At 47.3% G+C, this 23,446-nt stretch overlaps 1 protein-coding gene across 2 annotated transcripts in view; it reads right to left on the bottom strand.

Annotated features, from left to right (window-relative positions):
- The window catches only part of IQGAP1 (IQ motif containing GTPase activating protein 1), a 473,401-nt gene that overhangs the window by 323,344 nt on the left and 126,611 nt on the right, over positions 1 to 23,446 (bottom strand). The window contains exon 3 of one of the 2 annotated variants that reach the window (XM_069625145.1): positions 2,515 to 2,671. In XM_069625145.1, the coding sequence (XP_069481246.1) occupies positions 2,515 to 2,671 (157 nt within the window). Of the gene's footprint in view, positions 1 to 1,491; positions 1,521 to 2,514; positions 2,672 to 23,446 lie in introns of those variants that run through there. The other variant, XM_069625146.1, reaches the window with a different exon arrangement.

The following is a 23,446-nucleotide window of genomic DNA, read 5'->3' on the forward strand; positions in this document are numbered from 1 at the left end:
CCATTGTAAGTTTGAATTGTTGATGTTTTACTGAACTATTGCATCACACACGTCTTGCTTGGTAGTTTTTAATCAGGAAACGTCTTTACTTCTCGTTTCCCTTAAATTGGGGACTTTTTTTTGGTGGTGGTACTCCACCTTGCAGCTGTACCTTCTGTTTAGCAAGCATTTCATTCTCCCATCCTAGTTGTGTTGCTGGACGATTATAGAGGGGTGGAGTAGGGGCAGTGATGTCTCACTGGAATGCAACTCGAAGGCTTAAATCTCCTTCTTTCTTGACTTTAGTATATGCAGTGCATGCTAGCCAATGTTTCCACTGTTCTGCGCTGCGTGCGCCAACACCTGCCCCTTCCGAGCGCTGTTGCACCAAGTTGGCGACTACATGCAAATTTGCAGTCATATAACTGCCAGTGATGTCACTTCCTGTATTTGGGCCCCCACCCCCCGGGAAATTCATAAGTCGGCTCCCCTGTACCATGCTGCACTGAATTGTGGTGTTCCACCCACCTCCATAGGCAGTGCACCATTTCCCAGCAAGACACACTCCTTTTCAGTGTGTATGTTGTTCTCTGAAAGGGACAGAATCAGCACTTCTTTACAGTGTTCATGGACAGGACACGCGCTAATTAGCCTGGCAACTATATATTGCATGTATTTATTTATTCTATTACTTATAGCGCCTATCTGGCTGGAGAGAAGCAGAGCGCTTTACAGCAGTAGTGTGCCAGGCAAGGCCTTTCGTACAGTAGTGCAAGACTGTTGCTGGAGGGAGGGAGGGAGGGCTGGGTTCACGTAGTTGCGGAACTGGAGGGAGGGTTGGGGCATTTTGAGCCCCTGTCGGGGTTGAAGCAGAAGTCTGTCTCCATCATGCCTGAAGATGGCTCAGAATGGCCAGTTACTATGGCAACGGGAGAGCCAGTCCGACACGACCAAAAGGAGCTCTTAAGAGGCAATTCAGTGGTGAACTGGTCTAAAAAAAAAAGGACTAGCCCTTAGCATGCCATAGTCTGTCTAGATAGTTGGTAAAAATGTGCTTTGATAGTTTCCAAAATGCACTGAGGTCAATACCCCACCCCCCACACACAGGTTCTTCTGAAAGGCGTGTGTTCATTTGCCAACACACTGGTTCAGTAGCACCAGGACGGTTCAGGCCCCCATAGGTTTTGTAATGTGATGTCACTGGCCAGCACCCCACTCTGAAAATTCTTCCAGCACCACTAAAACCCCCCGCCCCACCCCTTAGCCCCCCACATGCATGCTTACGTGGTATCTGGTCTGCTCGCGGTCGTAGATCTTCTAGCACCACCACTGACCCCCCCACATGCATGCTTACATGGTATCTGCTCTGTTCGCGGTCGTAGATCTTCTAGCACAACCACTGACCCTCCCACCCCGCCACCCCTCCACACGCATGCTTATGTGGTATCTGGTCTGCTCGCGGTCGTAGTACTTCTAGCACCGCCACTGACCCCCACCCACATGCATGCTTACATGGTATCTGGTCTGCTCGCGGTTGTAGATCTTCTAGCACCACCACTGACCCCCCTCCACATGCATGCTTACGTGGTATCTGGTCTGCTCGCGGTCGTAGATCTAGCACCACCACTGACCCGCCCCCACATGCATGCTTACGTGGTATCTGGTCTGCTCGCGGTCGTAGATCTTCTAGCACCACCACTGACCCCGCCAACCCCCCACACGCATGCTTACGTGGTATCTGGTCTGCTCGCGGTCGTAGGTCTTCTAGCAGCACCACTGACCTCCCCCACCCACCCACATGCATGCTTATGTGGTATCTGATCTGCTCGCGGTCGTAGATCTTCTAGCACCACCACTGACCCCCCCCACACACATGCTTACGTGGTATCTGCTCTCCTCGCGGTTGTAGATCTAGCACCACCACTGACCAGCCCCCACATGCATGCTTACGTGGTATCTGGTCTGCTCGCGGTCGTACATCTTCTAGCACCACCACTGACCCCGCCACCCCCCCACACGCATGCTTATGTGGTATCTGGTCTGCTCGCGGTCGTACATCTTCTAGCACCACCACTGACCCCGCCACCCCCCACACGCATGCTTACGTGGTATCTGGTCTGCTCGCGGACGTAGGTCTTCTAGCACCACCACTGACCCCGCCCCACATGCATGCTTACGTGATATCTGCTCTGCTCGCGGTCGTAGATCTAGCACCACCACTGAACCCCCCCCACATGCATGCTTACGTGGTATCTGGTCTGCTCGCGGTCGTAGATCTTCTAGCACCACCACTGACCCCCCCGCACATGCATGCTTATGTGGTATCTGGTCTGCTCGCGGTCGTAGATCTTCTAGCACCACCACTGACCCCCCCCCCACATGCATGCTTACGTGGTATCTGGTCTGCACGCGGTCGTAGATCTTCTAGCACCACCACTGACCCCCCCCACATGCATGCTGCCGTGGTATCTGGTCTGCTCCCGGTTGTAGATCTTCTAGCACCACCACTGACCCCCCCCCCACACGCATGCTTACATGGTATCTGGTCTGCTCGCGGTCGTAGATCTTCTTCATAGACACTACTTTGGGGCTGAAAAAGTTGCCCAGCTTTGCCAAGTAGACCCCGTTCCTTAGTCCCTCCTCCAGCTCCGTGGTGGGTGGCAGCTCCTCGTTGAGACACGCCTCCATCCACCTGTGAACACAGTAAAGACATGTGTGGTCAGGGTAGGACATCACGCGGGGGAAAAGCTGACATTCGGTATATTGCGAGCGACAACATCTCACACACAGCATGCACGGACACTTGCATTATGCGGATATACTCTGGGGGGTCAGTCTATTTGGCTGCCACTTATGGTTCATTGGTAAAGCAAACACAACATCGGGGGGAGCGGAGGGAGGCAATGGCCTACATTTCAAGCGCAAACCTTGCATTACTCCAGGCATTGCAAACCCCCTCCCTCGCCCAGGCACTGCACATGCATCCACACAGTCCTTGGATTCTGAAGGCAGATTATGGTCTACCCGAGTCATAGGGGACTCCAGGATCAACTAGGGGCTAGTAGTTACCATCTGTGTCCATTGTTTCCTTTGGGGCATCTACTGGCAAGATACAAGAAAGTGGGAGCTACCGATGCGGAGGCCGGGCAATATAGCGGCAACTAATGCAGGGAAGGAAACGGGGCGGCGGGAGCAGACCTCCCAGTCTCGGGTTACATGGAGAATGGAGGGTGTCTGGACTTGGGTGTTAGGGAGGAGCAATTCCTTGAAGAGGAGAGGTTTGAGCTTTGTCCTGAACTGTAAAAGCGAGGGGGCGAGTCTGATATTTACAGGGAGGAGGTTGCAGGGGCGAGTCTGATATTGACAGGGAGGAGGTTCCAGCGGCGAGTCTGATATTGACAGGGAGGAGGTTCCAGAGTCTGGAAGTGTAGACTGAGAAGGCTGATCTTCTCGTTCTTTCCATCTGTAGCGGCAGAGTTCAAGTCTGCACATGACCTTTCTTCTGGTGGACCGGAGATGCTGATCTCAGCGAGGTGGCTTGATTTGAGAGTAAGGGCACAGCAGGATCTGAAGAGTATACTTGCTGGAAGCAGGAGCTAGTGCAATTGATGAGTGTCGGGGGGTGGGGGGTTAGTGGTTACATTTGCAGAGCCCTTTTATGTGACGTGCTGCAGCATGGCACACCTCAGAGGTGCCAGAGTGGTTGCTGGAAGGCCTTCCAGATGGGCATCGCCACCATCCAGGTGGGAAAGGGTCAAGGATTGGACAGCCGATCTGACTGTCTGCTGGGTTGAAGGGCTTGCATTTTCCACAGGAGGCAAAGTTTGTAGCAGGCCGTTGGAGCCTGCCCCGCTATGTAATCCTTGAAGGAGAGATGTCGGTCGATGTAGAACCCAAGAGACTTGGCGTAGGGTGACAGCTGGGGTGTGAAGCCTTCGAGGGTCACAGCAGAGCGCCAGTGTTCAGTGTTGTTGGTCAGCAGTAGGAATTCGGGCTTGGAGGGACTGAGCTTCAGTAAGCGCTACCCATCCAGGACTGAATGAATGGAATCCAGGCCTTGAGACTGGACGTCCTCAAGGAAGGATAATTTGAGGTAGAGCTACGCGTCATTTGTGGATCCACTGGGAGTGGACGGATCCTTGTGGAGCTCCACACGTGGTGGGTAGAATCTGTGATCAGGAGGAATCCGTGTGGATGAATTGGGGCAGGTAGCAAGGTAGGATTTGAGCCACCTGGGACGATCTCGCTGATCGCCACGCGCGATGTTAAATGTTGGTGAGCGTCCGGTGGTCTACTGTATCGAACGCTGCAGGTGCCCCCTCTATAGCTGAGTCTATACAGATCTGTACCTTTGGGCCTCAGCATCCTCCATCTAGTGACTGGTGTTTTTGATAGCGGCAGGTTCCAAACTACTTTAGAGGCTTCATTTGTATACTTATTGGGGGGGACAACTGTCCACTTAAAGCGCTTGCATAGCACCATCATTGGGGCGCTCATTGGTAGAGAGGATGTTTGCTTGAAACGTTACCATAGCGCCACGATTGGAGTGCACCAAAGAGGCTCAATAGCAAACTGGCGCTGGCTCTCCAAGCGCAACATAGCTCCTAGTTAAGAGGTTTTCCCAGTAATCGATCATTCATTTCAGTAAATAGTGCCCTCTACTGCTACAAGACAGGGAACATACACAATATGGAAGATAAGCCTGGGTGGTCCCACCTCCCGCTCTTCCCCAGTCACAAGGACCTGAGGCCACATAGATATGATATGATAAGTTATTTATAACACCCTTAATACCCAGAGGTTTCTAAGCGCGGACCCGGGGATCGAACCTGTGCTGCTCCACCTTCGTCTTGCTTCCAAGGTGAGCACGTTGCACCCGAGCTATCCTCCCGAGACAGGATCCGCTTACATGTTATTCTGCACACCTGTGATCTCAGCTTCATAAGCATTTAGCTGTTTTACTAAATGGAAGGGTTCTACTTTTTTTGTGCTTAAGGATTTCATTTGTTTGGGGCTTGACTAGAAATAATAGAAGTGCAGCAGTACCCGTAGCGGTAACCATAGCGGTACCCATAGCGGTACCCGTTACCCGCTGCCGCATATGCCTCAGCGTTCGCTCAGGTGGAGGCAGCTCTCAACTCTATTTCCCAACAGATGGCGAAGGCTACAGCATCTTAAAGGGGGGGAGCTCATGTTTGTGCCCATCCTGCCCCTTGCCCGTGGGCACTTGAACCCAAGTGAGAGGAGCGTAAACTCTCTGTTGGAAAATGTTTTGCCAAATAAGCAGTTATCCTCGCCCACAGACTTGCTGAGAATTTCCAAGCACCAATAATATTAGAAAATGGACTGTTCGGGAAAAAAACGACAATACCTAAAACTATCACAAATAACTCCTAACAGGACATATCCATCTTTTTCATGGGTGCTTTCTTTAAATGAGAAAAAGAGCACTGCCCACTCGTCCATTGCACCGGTTCCCAACAGTTCAGAAACAGGTCAAGCTTGAGGGCGCACTGCCTGCATGATCCAAACACAAAGGTCCTGAAGAAGGACCGCCTCACGGGAGAAAATGACGAAACACTGCGAGTGCTGCATTCCAAGGGATGATGAGACCAGGAAACTTAATGCGCAAGTGACCTGCATGACCCCCACTCCCACACCATGTTAAAGCACCCCACATCGACCAAGGAAAGTCTCAGGCTGAGTAAAGCATGCTCGGCTATTCGAGGGGTTCTGTTGTTTTGATGCTTTTTAAGGTGAATATTTACTTCTGCGTCAGCAAATGATAAAACATTGGGGCGGTTAGGGACAGTCCGCAGGAAAGAAAAGAGGGCATTAAGGGCGCTCTTATAACCTGCATTAGGAGCCTTAACTTGGGGGCGAGGGGCCCTTGGCTATACTATGTCTCAGAGCCATTTCCAGAGCAGGGACCCCCTCCCCCCATCATTACCGACTCCCCCAAAGGCTCGTCCATGTCCTTGGAACGCCAGGCTTGGAATTCGGCAGGAATGTGAAGTCCGGGGGCTCCAGGGGCAGGCAGTCTTTCTCCCTCGCCCCACTTCTCAAGATAAATCGCGAGGCATTAAGTGTGAGTTAATGATTGAGGGAATGCGCTCTCAAAATCCTTCCATGCCCTCACACAGCAGCTCTGCCAACCCCCTGTCAAACATTTCCCAGGCACTGCTGCGCCCGGCAGTGGGGGCCCACATTCCTAGTCTAGTTTACCCTCCCGGCCACCGAATTTGGACATTAAGGCAAAAGGCAAACTGTGCACTTTGAAGCAATAAAATAACACGCAGCTTTAAAAAGGCAATCCGAAAAAATACAACAGTTAACGTTCAGCTCACTGCCTCACAAAAACACTAAGTTCATCATAGCAAACGTGTCCAACTTGCGCGGGTTTGTATCTTTGTGGGCACTTCTATATATAATACTGACTGCAGACGAGGTACCCGGTGAGTGTATAGAGACGGATGTGCAGGACATGGCGGGCACCCAGGACACCATCACACACCACTGTGTACTGGCATCGCCCAGTTCATTAGCCTACAATGGATGCGGGTGGCGTTAGTGGGCATAGAACATTGGCATGTGCAGGTCCACTCAATACCGATCAGGGCAGTCCCTCATCCTTTGAGATAGGCTGACCTTTCACCTGCCATTAGTGCCCCCTTCCCTCAATTCCCTCATGTGGCATTTCAAGAGCAGGGGGAGGGGATGTCTCTTTTCTGGAAGACCTCCATGGACGTGGGAGTGACATCAACGTTTAACAATCAGACCTCCACAGGGCACTGGCTAGTGTGAGAAGAGAAATTGCTTCCAGGTGGCAGCATGTGGGGGAAGTGTGTGCAGGCGGGTATTTTCAGAAAGCAGGGCACTTGGCACGAAGCATGATCTGTCCATCAAGGACACGAGAGCTGCATGCTGCCACATTCCAGTGCTTTGGGTGCACTGCACCTGACTGGGGATGGCAAGACACTGTCCTTGCAGGAACAGAGGCCGGAAATGCCTAGCGTCCATAGCCAGGTCCATTGTACAGGCTGTCACAGCAACAAAGACTTTATGAACAGAGGGAGCCTGTCTCCTGTGGGGGTATGGGGACACAAGATGGAGGGACTCCCTGTTGCTTCTCCACAATCAAGATGGCGGCACCCGGGAAGGCCCTCGGGTGGCTGGAGAAAGGCTGGCGGTAGACAGCGGTTCCAGCCACCTGATTGGCTAAGCACCCCTCCCCAGAAGCGAAGAAGGCCCGAGAGTCTGAAGAAGACAATTCCCGGGAGAGGTCCAGGCGGCAGGAACCTCGGGCTGAGAGTAACTCCTGAAGGAGCTGTTGCATGGGTCCTGATCAGCGCAGGGCTGGATATTTATCGGTTAGGATTATGGAACTCTTGTGGTGGCCAAGACTGGGAACATTTATTAATTTGCTCCGGGTAGCCTGGGCGCCAAAGACTAGATGCGAAGGCGTTCTGTTGGCCACATCTTTTGAACTTTTCCTGTGTAGCGGCGGGTCCCAGGAGGGTCAAGGACTTCCAAAGAGAAGGTGCTACTTGGAGGTGAGATATTGAGTAGATCAAAGCCTAACCCGAGAACCGCTTAGTGAGTTCCCTCTTCTAGGCACTGTAGAAGCCCCTCTTCGGTTCAGAGTTTCCCCTACTTTCTATAGGCGTTTGTCCAACTCGAATCCTAATTAACCCAACACTTAATAAAGATCTGTTAAACCATAAGGTAACCGACACATGGACCATTATCTCGAGGTCTCCACACGTCTCTCTGTGCGGTCTCTAAAATGTACTGTCTGTTCATGAGCGACTGTCTCTCTCTCTCTCTCTGCTCTATAAGTCGGTGCATGCTTCAGTCTGTTCTGTTGGTCTATCTATCTATCTGCTCTCTTCTATAGCGCTGCTAACCCGTAGAGCTCTGGACGCTCACAAAGAAATCTTAGAAAGACAATGAAATGGGGAGAACCTAATACGCAGAAAGGATGAGCCATACAACATTTTTGGGTCATTTAACCAAGTTCTTCATCAAAGAGGAACGTATGTTTTTTTAAAAGAGCAGATGATTTACTGTCTACAAGATGTTTAGGAAGTAGATTCCACAAAGTAGGGGCCCAGTAGTCAAAACTGGCTTCCCCAATTTATTTCAGACGAGTACGTGGTTGGCTCCATCGGTGAGTGTTATTGGAACGTATGGTGCGTCTGATAGGATGCTTTGCTATTCTGGATATTAGACAGGAGGGGGGCCTCATCGTGAAGGCACTTAAAGACACCAAGCCCTTATGTTGCAGCCTCTGCCGAATTGGGAGCCAATGTAAACTTCTGCGCGCGTCAGTGACATGTGCCGGACGCCTTAGGCCGCAGACAGCGCGCACAGCCCCATTCTGAATGATCTGGAGTTTCTTAATATTTGGCTGTGTGGTCCCCATCAGTACGCCGTTGCAATAATCCAGTTTAGAATTTATAATGGCAGCTGCAATCATTGCTCGATTCACATCAGTTAGAAAGGGACGAATCTGCCATAATAACTATGTGTAATAATATGGGGATTTTAGGGGACTCACCTGCCGGTTGAAGGATAACTCGGGGTCAAGAAAAACTCCCAAGGTCTTCACTGATGTAGAGACAGGAATAGTATGTTGAGCTATTACAAAATTCTCATATTTAGAATCAAGCTTTTCCAGCTTTGTGTCGAGTGCCTAGAATAAGAAGCTTGGTTTTAGAATTATTCAAGGTCAGCGAGTTCAGAGCCATCCATTTTTGTATTGCCAAGAAGATACCATTTATCTGCTCAGAATCATGTGTATACCAGACGGCCTTGCTACAATCTGGGTGTCGGCAGCATAGTTTGCGAAGTACACCCTGGGAGTAGACAAAAGATCGCATAGGTGTCTTGAGAAAATGTTAAAAAGCAAGGGTGATAGACATGACCCCTGAGGGACTCCACAATTAAGAGCAGTCCTGCTAGAATGCCCAGTTCCCTTAACAACATTCATGCTTCTTGGACCAAGAAAAGATTTAAACCAAAAAGTGTATCAGGGGGAGTGCATCTACCAATGGTAGATAGTCTATCCACCGAAAGCGAGTGGTCCACCAAACCAAAGGCGGCAGAAAGATCCAGAAGCAGGAGCAGTGCGGCACTGCCCTCTTTTATGATACCAGTGGTATGGGACTTTAGATCTAGTAAAGCCGTCTCTGTCCCGCGATTAGGGCGAAAGCCAGATTGCTGGGCTGCAAGGATGTCCTGACCTTCGACAAACGTTTGATATTGCATGTATGCTATTTTATCAAGAAGCTTCAAGATAAATGGCACGTTGGTAATGGGTCGATAATTACAGACCTCTTCAGGGTCAAGATTTTCTTTCTTCAGCAAAGGAGTAACCCAGGCCTCCTTTATATTTTCAGGTACAAAGGCTTCTTGAAAGGAGCGATTTATGAACCTGGTCCCCCAAGTACCAAGGTTAGGATAAACCCTTTAAAGAGGGTGGCTGGGAAAATGTCACCTTTAGACGAGGTAGGTGTACGTTTTTGGGCTACTTCCAGGACTTCTTTTTCAGACACTGCTTTAAATGCAAAGAGTGCGGACTCAGGGTCATGGCCCCTAACTACTTTGGGGACAGGGGCAGCCGTGTTAGCCAGTGAAATGATTTGATCTTGTATGTTTTTGTGTCTTCTCTGTAAAGCCACCATGGACGCGTTGGCACCAGTTCTTGTCTATGGGTGTCATGGAGGCAGCAGAACTTCCTTTTAACTCCTGTAAGAGGGAGAACAACTCCTTCAGCCTTAATTCAGCTGCTAGGATTCTCGTATTTAGGTTTGTTTCCTTGGCCTTAAAGATGGAAGCCTTAAAGGTTTTTGCAGCTTGTTTATATACAGAAAGGTTGTGATCAGTAGGATATTATGCCATATGTGTTCCACAATGTAGTATGTCTTTACAATGTCATTTCATTTCATACGATCCAGGCCATACATAAGCATGATTTCACATATGGTAACGCGAGTAGTATACTAATACTTCATACTATTGTAGCTACACCCAGGGTAGATGCAACTCGCGCTTCACTCTTTACAGCTGTACGCATACTCACATCTTTCCAAACGCACCGTTATAGTGAGCAAAGGCATTAGCAGAGGGAGGAGGCGGCAGCTGATGATGGTTTGGGAGGTGGGAGCAAAGCTTGAAGGGTAGATGGAACTTTGTGGGGGGATTACGAACAGAGGAGATTAGGTTTGTGAAATAGGAGGACTTGGCGGAGTCCAGTGAATTATTTTTGAGGCAAGGAGTAGAGTGGGGGTCTGGGATTAGCGCCAGCATCTTAGATCACGTTGCAGGGTTCCTTTGAGGGTGTGCATCTCAGAAGGGATCCAGGGCTGAGGATGGGGAGGGGAAGAGATTGTGTGCACAGGATACTGTTGGCCTAGTAGGTGAATAGTGAAAGTCAGAGAAAGCACAGTTAATGGAAGAGGCATGAACAGGAGCGAGACAGGCGAGGGGTCCTCACATCTTCAAGGTAAGGGGTAAGGGAGTCCTGCTTGAAACTGCCCCCCGCTCATTGAGGACAGGAGAGAAGGCGTGTCCCAGCATGACACTGTCACTTGGCCTTCAATTGCCTTCTGGGATTTGGGGTGTTGCGTCACTCAATTATACAATGGACTTCAACTAAAGGAGAAGCAAAGCCCTGGGGTGGAGTAGGGTGTTCCTCCTGACATGGAATCTATGGCACCCTTGTGTCAGGCCACCTGTCCACTAGCATGCAACATGGGGGGTGCACTCACGGAGAGTTCGAGTTGTTGCAAAATGTGCACATTATAGATGACGAACAGTGCTTGGCTGCATGCACGCAGCTACACGTGTCTGAATGAACTTCTTGCAAACAGCGAGAAAGCGCGTTCCGGCCCCGGGGACACGGCTTCCTTGGCACGAAAGCAGTTCACATTCTGTAATGAGTTTTGGGGTTTATGGCTGGATTAACGACCAAGCGCGCGCCCTTTGGCTTAGTCCAGCCATGTATCGCCAGCAGAGTGAATGGCGAGGGGGCAGGTCCCTGCACTAGCTGTGCCCCTCCCAGGCAAAGGGCCGCCCATGGAAGCACGAGCATCCGGCAGCACAGGGCCAGGTGAACCCATGCAGGGCATAGGAAGGAAACGCGCCAAGGATCGCTCCTGATGAGGCGGGAAGGGGGGAAGGAGGGGCTGGAGAAACGAATACCAGTAGGACCAGTTTGGAGCACAGGCGACTCTTTTGCAACAGGAGACACTGTTTCCATCCCGCGAGATTTCAGAGCGGCAGTCCCTGTTTTCACCAGGAAACGAGAATCCGGATGGGAGAATGTAGGTCACGCAGAGGTCAGGGGCTTGACCCCGACCCTACCTGTGTCCAGACAAGAACACCTTTACCGATCCGATGTGTCCAATGCCCCCAGCCTTCAATGCCTCCCCCTCCCCCCCACCATGCTCATAGTGTCACTGGGGCAGTGACACATCTCTCCCCCTCATAATGGGAAGAGCCACACCCACCCTGCACTACACACCATGAAGCCACGGAGCTGCTGTCGGAGCAGGCAACCAGTAAAATGGCACAGGAACTCTTGGACGTGCTCCAGTTCTAGCCTGGCAAGGGCCCCTTGGCAACAGTAGCTAGCAGGGGGAGGAGCAAGGGGGACGCCCAGCAAGGCCGAAACTGAACACAGTTTCAGGTTTTGTGTAGGCATGGGATAGGCACACTAGATGGTACAACAAATGGTGGCAGCACCTGCGCACACGATGGCAGTGAATGAAAATGCATGTGCTTTTCACAAGAATTCAGTGCAAGGTGCAAATGCAAGGATACACAAACGATAGCGCCCAAAGTAGCCAAACACAGACCAACACTGGTGACCGCGCCCAAATTAGCCAAACACAGACCAACATTGGTGACCTGCCCTCAGCCCCCGCGCCTCAAAGATTCTGATTTTATGTAGCCCACCTGTGCATGTGCCACTATCAGGCCTCAAAACCTGCACTCTCCACTAGCCACAGTGGAGCAGTGAGTGGCCCTTGGCGAGTAACGCGTGGTGCGCTCTCGGTACGTGGAGACCCGAGGGGACAAGTGACTTAATGCCCGACTCATAGCTTGCAACTTTCAATTCTTACATGATGCACTATTATGCATGCCATTCAGTTTGGCTGTGTGCATCTCTTGCATGTGTAAGACGCATGGTTGCGCGTGGCTTGCACTACTGCCAATGAAGAAACTGAACTACAAGTCCCAAAAGGCCGAGAACGGTTGCATAAAAAAACAGAACTGGCTCAAGGTGACCAGTATGTGACGGTCATTACAAAGCATTTCTTCTATGTGGCAAAATAAACAAACCTGCACACTTATAATTGCACAATTAGAAAGACAAAGAAGTTATACACGTCACGCATGCTCCGTTTTATGCACGTCGCATGCTCCGTTTTATGCACGTTGCATGCTCCGTTTTATGCACGTGCAATGCTCCGTTTTATATGCTCCGTTTTATGCACGTGCAATGCTCCGTTTTATGCACGTCGCATGCTCCGTTTTATGCACGTCGCATGCTCCGTTTTGGGGTACACCTGGATTATGGTGCCTGCGTATTTAGCCCGAAGCTAAACACACTGATACGGATGTGTGGAGACAGAGTAAAGGTTCCACGAGCAGCTAACACAAGCAGCCCTCTTGTGCTGCTGGTGTCCTCGAATGAACTCGTGTTATAAACTTGACACACAACTCTCGGAGATAGAGAAAGGGAGAACTTAAATCGCAGAGGACCAATCAGAAAGCTCCTGCCTGCCAGTGGCTGCACACCTTGCACTCTGCAAACATTGTAACACAAAGTAAAGTGTGTCATAAAACAGCCGTGGATGGACGCGCCCGCTTCTCTGCTTGCAGGCATGACCCCAATAGTGAAACCTAAACAAGAATGGCAAAATATATTTTTTGCCAATCAGAATTTTCTTTCGGACTAGAACTCCGCTTGAGTGGCAAACGCAAAGGGACAAGTGGCGGCAGGTGGGGGATGGAGAGAGGGGAGAACGTAGGAGAGGAAGGAGGCAGAGATGGGAGGAACCAGACGAATGTAGAACAGAAGAGCTTGGGAAACAAATCTCTGGGCACATTAGGACTCAAAGGTCTGGTATCGCATTTCCCTTCAAAAGGGATTCTCTTTGGCATCCTGTGTAAAGTCAACAAGCCAGATTGCAAGGGTGCACACACAAAGCAGTGCTCCGTGGTGCACAAGGGAAGCATTTTACACTGTGTTGCAACCTGACAGAACAGAACTGCCAGAAGCTACCAGTCGCGCTCTGAAACACTTGTGTACGAGCACGATACAAACAAAATATCAATATCAGTCACAGTGGAGCATGTTATGAAATAAATAAGGTAATCGTAGTGTAGAGGAGCAGGTGGACGCATTATCCATAACTCCCGCCGCCTCGCCGCCGTCATACTGGAACAGCCAGAGAAGGGCCCTGTATGGAGCTCCATGTGTTATGCCAACACGGCATCGAATGTACGAGAGACGATATGCACTCAGATAGCCGTACTGAACGTATCCTTGCACGCACCATTGGACATCATGTAGTGCTGAAGTGAAATCTGACATGGGCAGAGTGATGCCGTAAAGAAGATACACAAGGACATACTGAAACAATATGAAAATACTTAAGAGCGACGATGTAACTGAAACGACAAGAGAAACTTGTACGAAATGATAAAGTGATAAAGAAGACAACGTAACTTGCTGATCACTAAGTGTAAATACACAGCAACGCAAGATAGACGAGACATAGAGAAGCTTGCTATAGAGGAAAATAGAATGTGGCAAGGACGGCCTCAATGGGAAAATTGGACGATGGTTTGTCTAAAGATTCTATCCAGCTACCTCAGAAACAGACCAGGGATGCAGGATTTGGGTTCTTTTGCCATAACGGAAAAAACCACAGATGAAAAAACCGTTGCGGTTTTGGCCGAAAATATAGTTTAGTCATTGCAGTAAAACAACCCAAAACAAATACATTACCCGCTGCCACCCGCACCCTTACTTACCTTGCGGGGGCACACATCGCTGTGCCGCCAAACTCGCTGTGTCCCTGTGACACCTGTTGCCATTCACTTCTGTGATCAGGAACCAGCGCCACAGGGTCCTTTTTTAATTTATTTTTTTATTTAACTTTACACTAATGGCCTCGGGGGACACCCCCCGCCTTCCCCACTGACATTATAATGAACAAGGGTGGGGGGGGGGGTAAGACACCTGCAGCCCCTGCTGCCCTTGTTCACTATAATGCCACCGAATGGGGATTTGGTCAACATTTTCGGTCGTTCCAAATTTTTGTATGCCCGAAATTTGACCAAATGCCGCATTCGGTAATTTAAATTCGAATCAGGAGACATAAGAGAATTTGATTTGTGTGCAAAACAAAGAGAAATCTATGTTGGCCTGGGATCAAGGATGCCATTTCAAGGAATGGCTGCAAAGCACAAAGGGAGGCAGGTGGATAAGCTATGGATGTGGGACATGTTTCTTTAGATTAAAGAAGAAGAAAACATCGGCAAGAGCCAAATATTGGGCAATTAAAAATGGATACGGCTCCTACAAGATGGAATGAGCAAGTCTCTAGAGGCCAAGATGAGCAATGACAGCCAGTATAATTGAATCAAATGGCAGTAAATAGGAGGTCGAAATGGACCAATGTGCGGTGGCTTCACATGTGATTAAGAAGATAGTGATGTGCTTACACTCACTTACGTGTCCAAGGACAGAGAGCGAGCTACAAGGTCAACTACCGACGGGAACCTTTGGCTTATGGTCAGACTGATGAGATATGATGGACTAATGGGGAAAGTGGGGATTAATCGGACGTGACTCAAGCACCTGGGGTTCAGTTTCCTTACGTGCTGCTAGCCGAGCCCAAAAGTCCAAGGTTGGGTGGGAATGCCAACCAATCAGTGGGTCTATGGGGCACCTTGCTATGCAATGTTGCATAGACCAATCCGCTGCCATTGTGTCCCGTATAATCAGTATTACATGTATTTAGAGGAAGTTTGAGGCATGCCCCACAGATAAGAGACGGCCAATGAAGTACTAACCTATATGTATTCTATACGTAGTTATGTTCCCCTAACCAATCCTGCCCGTCGATAGGTTTTACAGTTCGCTTCATAGGATGATATCATAGATGATGCATATTGGGGTATAAAACCTCGGTGTAATCAAGTTGGTGCGCGAGTGTGCAAGCATCCGTCCGATGTCTGCTTTAATATATTGAGAATACAGTAGTATTTTGCCATATTCTTTGAGTCTGTCCGGTTATTTGGTCTGAGATCTTTAGTGGTAATTCCATCTAACACAAGGGACGCTTCAAGGCACTAGAGCACATTTGTACTGTATTATCATATCACAAAAGAAGCGATGTTCATATCCTCGATGGCTGGGAAGTGGACCTGTGTCATGCAACACCTTGAACCAGTCCAGGCTTATTTACCAAAACTGCTTCACATACTGGAAGTAGACGCAGGCTAACTAAAAGGACAACTAAACTCCAAGTCCCATAATGCAAAGTGGTGTTGCTTGACAGCAATGTTTTAGACGAGGGTGGCGACTTGGAGCTAGCCTCAATGTGTACTCGTCAATAGCTGGTGGCACATAGATTCTTGCAGAGTGAGACATGGTGTGCTGTATGCATGAGGAGAACTACGGGAGTGCGTGAGTTTCCGCGCCTGGCAATAGCCTGGAACTTGAATTTTTGCCCCGGCTTTGAATACTTGCATTGGTTTTTAGTACAATAATAGCGGGACGTATGCACAGTCGTACATAGAATAAGATGATTTCTTATACATTCAGTAGTAGGTCAGCTGTATATTAAATCTACATTCAGAATTCTGTAAAATAAGCGTACATCTCTGATGTCTTTCCATATTAATGCTGTATAATGCACTTTAAAGCGCAGACCAGTCTCTAAGCGTGGAACTGGGAGAACCGCTGTTGCTCAGCGTAGTTGTGCTTCCAAGACAAACGCGTTGCCCCTGAGCTATCCTCCCGGCCCATTTGTAAATAGTTGTGAAAGGAGAGAGGAGGATGAGGGGGGAGTATCAGAATTAGACTTAATGAGTTCTAGATGGGGGCTGGGGATGACGACCATTTAGACGGTCTGGATCCTGCCCCACAAAGACTGGTAAAGTGGAGGCCATCTCGCCATCGTCTCTTGCTTGATGGAGATGGCAAGGAAGTCTGGGTTGTTGTGAAGATGGGCACGGAGAAAGAGGGCAGCCTTGCCTAGGACCGCCACTTATTTCCTCTCTGCTAAATTCGGTGGTTAGTAATTGTGGGCAAACGAGATGTGCCTTCACATTTGACCATCTCTCTGCGGGTGCCTTAAAAAGCAACTTTAAATGAAATAAATAGAAATTCAGAGCTCTGCAGAAACGAAGAAAAGGGTCCATGAAATATGCTAAGGGGTTAAGCAGACTGTCTGCACCGAGATATTGATATTGTATTTCTATCGCGCTCGTACACAAGTGTTTCAGAGCGCGACAAGGCAAGGGAGGGGAACAGGGGAGAACAAAACAACGATCTTACTACGCCCAGTGACATTGAGAACGCGCAAGTGCATGGAAGAGGGGGAGGGGAAAAGTTCAAGGAGCAGGGGAGGAGTGGAAAGTGCATGGGGGAGGGAAGGGAGAAGTGGAAAGGGAAGGGAGAAGTGGAAAGTGCAGAGCAAATGAATGCAAGGAATATAGAGAGCACACACACAGGTGTACCCAGCAGCTACAGGGACCAGTAAGAGTGGATGATGGTTACATCTGGTGCTGGAGCGTGTCACCAGCGGTTACATATGGTGCTGGAGCGTGTCACCAGCGGTTAAATCTGGTGCTTGAGCGGGTCACCAGCGTACATATGGTGCTGGAGCGTGTCACCAGCGGTTACATCTGGTGCTTGAGCGGGTCACCAGCGGTTACATATGGTGCTGGAGCGGGGCACCAGCAGTTACATCTGGTGCTGGAGCGGGTCACCAGCGGTTACATCTGGTGCTGGAGCGGGTCACCAGCGGTTACATCTGGTGCTGGAGCGGGTCACCAGCGGTTACATCTGGTGCTGGAGCGGGTCACCAGCAGTTACATATGGTGCTGGAGCGTGTCACTGTCATGCTGAGAACCTGGTGTCTGCAGAAGCTGCTGAACCCCCGACAATCCACCCAAAATGTGGCACTCTGAGCTGACATATATATAACTCCTCAGTTTACCTCACTTTCAGGGGAAAGGGGGAAGGGACAAAGAAACAAACACCAGGCTGGAAGCTATCAACTCGCTGGTTCTTCACCTGTAGTTAAAACTTAAGCATGCAATATACCTCATTGCTCATGGGTTACTATACTAACCTTAAACTCTAAATCCTTTACCAAAATAGTTTAAAAAACATACCTGGTACTTCTCTTCAGAATGCCCAGAGAAGTGAAAAGCAGACAAGACTTCCTTACTTGTGGACCAGAATCTTATAGATAATTCAGCCTTCTCAGTAGGTCCATGAATGTAATTTAACTTTGTAGTTAGTCTGCTCAACTCTAAGATTCTTGAACAAGGTATTCAAGTAAGATTTAGGAAGTTCTTTTAAGTTCTTGTATTTTTTTTTACTATTTTCTTTGTAGAGTGTCTTTTTCTCAGGAACGAATTTTACTTGCGATGGAATCTTCACGTGGAAAGCCAGAAACCGCGGGAAGAAAAATCACATGCGCTTTTCCTCCAAATCGCGGGAAATACGCACACGCGCGAACAATCAAGTTCGCGGGAAAAAACGCACTCGCGCTAAAGTCCAAACGCGATAAAAATTACACGCGCTTTCCTCCAGGTCGCGGGAAATACGCACACGCACTGACAATTCAATTCGCGGATAAAACGCACTCGCGCTAAAGTCCAAGACTCAATAAAAATTACACGCGCAGACAATTCAATTCGCGGGTAAAACGCACTCGCGCTAAAGTCCAACTCACGAATAAATACGTACACGCACAAATAACACACGCTTATTTTATCACGCAGGAAAAAACCCTTGCGTAAACTAACAGTAAACGCGAGTCCAAAGTACACGCTTGCGCTTCACTCTCACGCGCAGAGACACACGCGCGGGCTCAAAGTAACGGACAAAAAACTCACGCGCTAGTTTGATTTGACACGTAGCGATAAAAACTAACGTACGCGCTTCAATCTTGAATGAGACTTGAAAACTTCTTTTCTCAGAAAATTGGCAGATTTCTGACTCCTGTCCTGTGTCTCCACCAAAATCCAAGCACGACTCCTGTTGTACTTTCAGATCTTCCGCTCAACTGCTAGAAACTTGTCACCCTTGACAAAGTTAAGCAGGAGCAACAAGGCACACGACCTCTCAGCTGGGCAAGGACGATGAAAGGCAGTTTAGAATGTTCATTGTCCTCCCTATAAACAATCTCCAGCCAATCAGAATTTAGACTGAGAACCTCCATCTTGGCTTGGGGCAATCTCCATAGACTGCAATGAAGGTTAAGGGCAAAATTGGCTGTTTTAAAAATATAACCCATAATAACTTCCTAAAACCTTTCTATACTACATATGTGTGTAAATGAGTATATGATACTGTATGTAAAGAATATGTCACTCCAACCTGACAGTACCCCACAGTACCCCCCCTCCTAACGCCCAGTCCCTGGGCCACTCTTTTTTTTATGGAATCTTTCAACCAAACAAGGAGCATGCACATCACTTGCTTTCTCCCAAGTGCGCTCTTCAGGACCAAAGCCCTCCCAATCAATGAGATACTGTAGCTTTCCTCTAACTCTTCTAGAGTCCAGAATTCTCTTAACCAGAAACTCTTCGGAAGCATCTTCCTCAATCACAACTGCCGAAGGAGTAGGTGTTAATCTAGTTCTGTTAACCACAGGTTTTAATAAACTAACATGGAAAGTTGGATGAGTTTTCATATGACTGGGTAATTTAAGACGAACAGCCACTGGATTAATCACCTTTTCAACAACAAACGGTCCTACGAAACGAGGACAAAACTTATTTCTTCCTTTAATTCTCAAAAACTTGGTTGATAACCACACCAAATCTCCCTCACTATATTGAGGACTAATCTTTCTTTTACGGTCAGCAAACACTTTGTATTTTTGTTTACTCTCCACCAACACCCCTTTTTCCTTTTCCAAATTTCTTTTCATAACTTCTAGTCTCCTTTCGACTTCGGGGTTTCCTGAATCATTATTAATCTCAATACTAAGAAAACGAGGATGAAAACCTCGTCCCAAATAAAACTGAGACATCGAGGTGGCATCCTTACTACAGTTGTTATATGCAAATTCTGCCACCCACAACAAATCTACCCACTCTTCACCTGTCTGCAGATAACACCTCAAATATTTTTCCAACTCCTGATTTATCCTTTCTACCTGCCCATTGGTTTCTGGATGGTAACCTGATGATAAACATACCTCCACTCCCAATCTCTTACAAAAAGCTCTCCAAAACTTAGAAATAAATTGAGAACCTCTATCTGAGATGACCTGACTGGGAATTCCATGTAATCTTACCACTTCTTGCAAGAAACTATGAGCTTAACTATCAGCGGTAACCTCTCCCTTCGTTGGAATGAAATGTGCTTCTTTAGTGAGTAAATCAACTACAACCAATACCGAAGTACAACCTTTATCTTGTGGAAGATCCGTGATGAAATCTAAAGACACTGAGTACCAAGGCCGCGGTGGAACTGGTAACGGCTCCAATAACCCAGAAGGCTTTCCGATGAGATTCTTCGATCTAGCACAAATTTCACAGGTCTTAACAAAATTAAGGGTATCTTGTTGAATTTGTTCCCACCAAAAATTTCTTCTGATCAACTCAAGAGTCTTCCGATACCCTGGATGTCCTGCCAAGACTGATTTGTGACACTCCAACATTTTTTCTCTAAGTTCAATTGATGGCAAATAGAGTCTGTCATCTAAATAAGGTAAACCATCTTTAATTTTGCGAGCTGGATCCAAACAAACCCAATCTTCAAGTTGTGTCTCAGAAATGGATTCCCTTACTTTCTTGAAGATTTCGTTCTCCTTTTCAACCCCAGCAAGAAAAACGTTCTGGAGCGATCAATGGAAGAGGCTCACACACCGACTTAATCTCACTTTCTGGAAACTGCTGTGACAGAGCATCTGCCTTTTTATTTTGTTTACCTGGCTTAAAAGTAAATATAAAGTCATAATCCGCAAAAAATAATGACCACCTAAGTTGTCGAGGTGTCAGAGTTTTTGCTGTCTTCAAAAAGAGTAAATTTAGGTGGTCAGTTAATACAGTCACAGTGTGACGTGCTCCTTTTAAAAAATGTCGCCATTCTTCAAATGCTGCTTTGATAGCAAGAAGCTCTCGGTCTGAAATGGTATAATTTTCCTCTGCAGGTGAAAATCTCTTAGAAAAGTAAGCCACTGGATGCAATTGTCCTGTAACAATATGCCTCTGAGACAACACTGCTCCCATTGCCACATTGGAAGCATCAGCCTCTACAAAAAATGGTTTGGAAGTATCAGGATGAAACAAAATAGGAGAGGTAATGAATTTCTCTATCAATATTTGAAAAGCCTCATCAGCCTTAGCTTCCCAAACAAATGGAACTCCTTTTCTTAAAAGTCGAGTAATTGGAGCTACTAAACTGGAGAAGCCTTCAATGAATCTTCGGTAAAAATTGGCAAATCCCAAAAAGCTCTGGATCTCCTTCACCTTAGTTGGAGTAGGCCAATCACAAACGGCTTCCACCTTTTTTGGATTCATTTCCAGACCACAAGGAGTAATCACAAATCCTAAAAATTTTACCGAATCCGTATGGAACTGACTCTTCTCCAATTTAGCGAAAAGATTATTCTCTCTCAATTTCCTCAAGACCTGTCGAATGTGAATTTTGTGTTTCTCAACATTCTGGGAAAAAATCAAAATGTCGTCAATATAGACGATAACAAAAACATCAAGAAATTCCCGAAGAACCTCATTGATAAAAAATTGAAAAGCCGCTGGGGCATTGCAAAGACAGAAAGGCATCACTTGGTACTCGTACAGGCCAAATCTGGTTTTAAATGCCGTCTTCCACTCATCCCCCCTCTTGGACCCTTACAAGATGATAAGCTCCACGTAAATCCAACTTAGAAAATATGGTTGCACCTTGGATTTGATTTAACATTTCTGAAATGAGAGGGAGAGGATACCGATTTTTCACTGTCATTCTATTTACTGCCCTGTAATCTATACAAGTTCTGAGAGAACCATCAGCTTTAGGCACAAAGAACAATGGTGAGGCTGCCGGCGATTGAGAGTGCCAAATAAAACCCTTAGCCAAATTTTCCTTTAAATATTCTTTCAAATAATCATTCTCTTTTTCAGTCAAGGCATAAACCCTACTGCTTGGTAAAATAGCTCCAGGCTCCAAATCTATCCTGCAGTCAAAAGGCCTATGAGGAGGCAGCTCTCCAGCTTCCTTTTCATCAAAAACATCCCAAAAATCCTGATAAGTTGGAAGTTCACCCACAACTGCTCCAATGTCAAAACCTATTGCCCCTCTTTCTGCAAGCGAGAATGAAACGGAATTCACAACTTTTTCTTTCTCTTCAAAAGATTTTCCTGAAAGACAATGTTCCTGACAAAAGGTTGATTCTAAGGATACAATTCTTGCACTCCAATCAATTCTGGGATTATGAAGTGTAAGCCAGGGCATACCCAAAATAATTTTCAAGATTGGAGCGTCAATTAACTCAAAAGAGATATTTTCTTTATGACCTCCAGTCATCTCCATCTCAAGTAACTCTGTATTATGAGTGATAGGACCTGAAGAAAGAGATGTCCCATCAACTGCTCTGACCTGCTCCATTTCTTTCTTAGCAACTATAGGAACACCTAGAGTTTTAGCCAATCCTCTATCCATAAAATTACCCGTAGCTCCTGAATCAATAATAATTGGCCCAGAACCTAAAAATACCTTTTCAAACATCAAGGATACGTTCACCGTTATGTGAGGAACCGCTGTCTGTATTGTGTTTGCCACTTGTTGTACTCTGCCTGAAGATTTGGAGATCTTCTTGGGGGTAAAAGGACAGGTTTCAAGAAAATGACCACGCCTACCACAGTATAAGCACAAATTATTCTCCCTTCTTCTTGCCTTCTCTTCCTTGGACAACGGACCTCTCACCCGGCTCTGCTGGTCAATTATCTTTGACTTCACTTCTCTGTTCACCACCTCAACTTTAGGCCTCTCCATTCTTCCCGGAAACCTAACCTCTCCCCGAGTACGTCTAGGCTCAGAACGTCTTTCTGTTAAACGAAAATCCAACTGTACCACCAAATCAATTAAGGCATCTAAAGTATTTGGTCGCTCCAAAACTCCAGCCAGAGCACCTTTCAACTCATCCTTTAAGCCCCTATAAAATAAGGAAGCCCTCTTCTCCTCTGGCCATTTACTTTCTAAAATTAAAGTTCTAAATTGAGTGATATAAGAAATCAACTCCTTTCCTCCCTGGCGCAGTTCCAGTAATTCTCCATCAACCTCTAAAGATAACTGTCTCTTATCAAACATTTTCTTAAATTCTGTCTGGAAAAGGGAATAATTATTCAAAGCCAGATTCTTTTGACTAACCAAAAGACTTCCCCACGCAGAAGCTTCTCCAGATAAATATGATAAGATGAATGTTACTTTTGAAGCATCTGTGGAAAACAACTCTGGACGACTTAGAAAATGCAATTCACACGGAGTCTGAAAAATTTGAAACTTTCTAGAATCTCCTAAGAAACGTTCTGGAGCTGCCAAAGGAACAGGCATAACTAAAGTTCCTAAACCTCTCTCTGCCCCCTTGGAAGCCTAGGTTCTTGTTCTTCTCCTACTCTTACCAACTCAGGTGGGTTTCCTGCACCTTCCGAAACTTCACCTTCTCTTTCTTGTATTTGGGTTACCTTTAAATTTAACTCATCCATTCTTAGACAAAGACTTGAATACTCCTGATGAGCCACCCGTAACTCTTCTCTCATTTCCCTAACCATTACTCCCAATGCCTCCATGGTTGTCTCGTCGGGGTTCATAACAGCTTGGGCAGACACTTTTTTTTATTGGCCTTTCATACTGTCATGCTGAGAACCTGGTGTCTGCAGAAGCTGCTGAACCCCCGACAATCCACCCAAAATGTGGCACTCTGAGCTGACATAAATATAACTGCTCAGTTTACCCCACTTTCAGGGGAAAGGGGGAAGGGATAAAGAAACAAACACCAGGCTGGAAGCTATCAACTCGCTGGTTCTTCACCTGTAGTTAAAACATAAACATGCAATATACCTCATTACTCATGGGTTACTATACTAACCTTAAACTCTAAATCCTTTACCAAAATAGTTTAAAAACCATACCTGGTACTTCTCTTCAGAATGCCCAGAGAAGTGAAAAGCAGACAAGACTTCCTTACTTGTGGACCAG

This window comes from Ambystoma mexicanum, chromosome 11, assembly GCF_040938575.1.
Source record: "Ambystoma mexicanum isolate Mex_15411 chromosome 11, UKY_AmexF1_1, whole genome shotgun sequence".
Taxonomy (NCBI): domain Eukaryota; kingdom Metazoa; phylum Chordata; class Amphibia; order Caudata; family Ambystomatidae; genus Ambystoma; species Ambystoma mexicanum.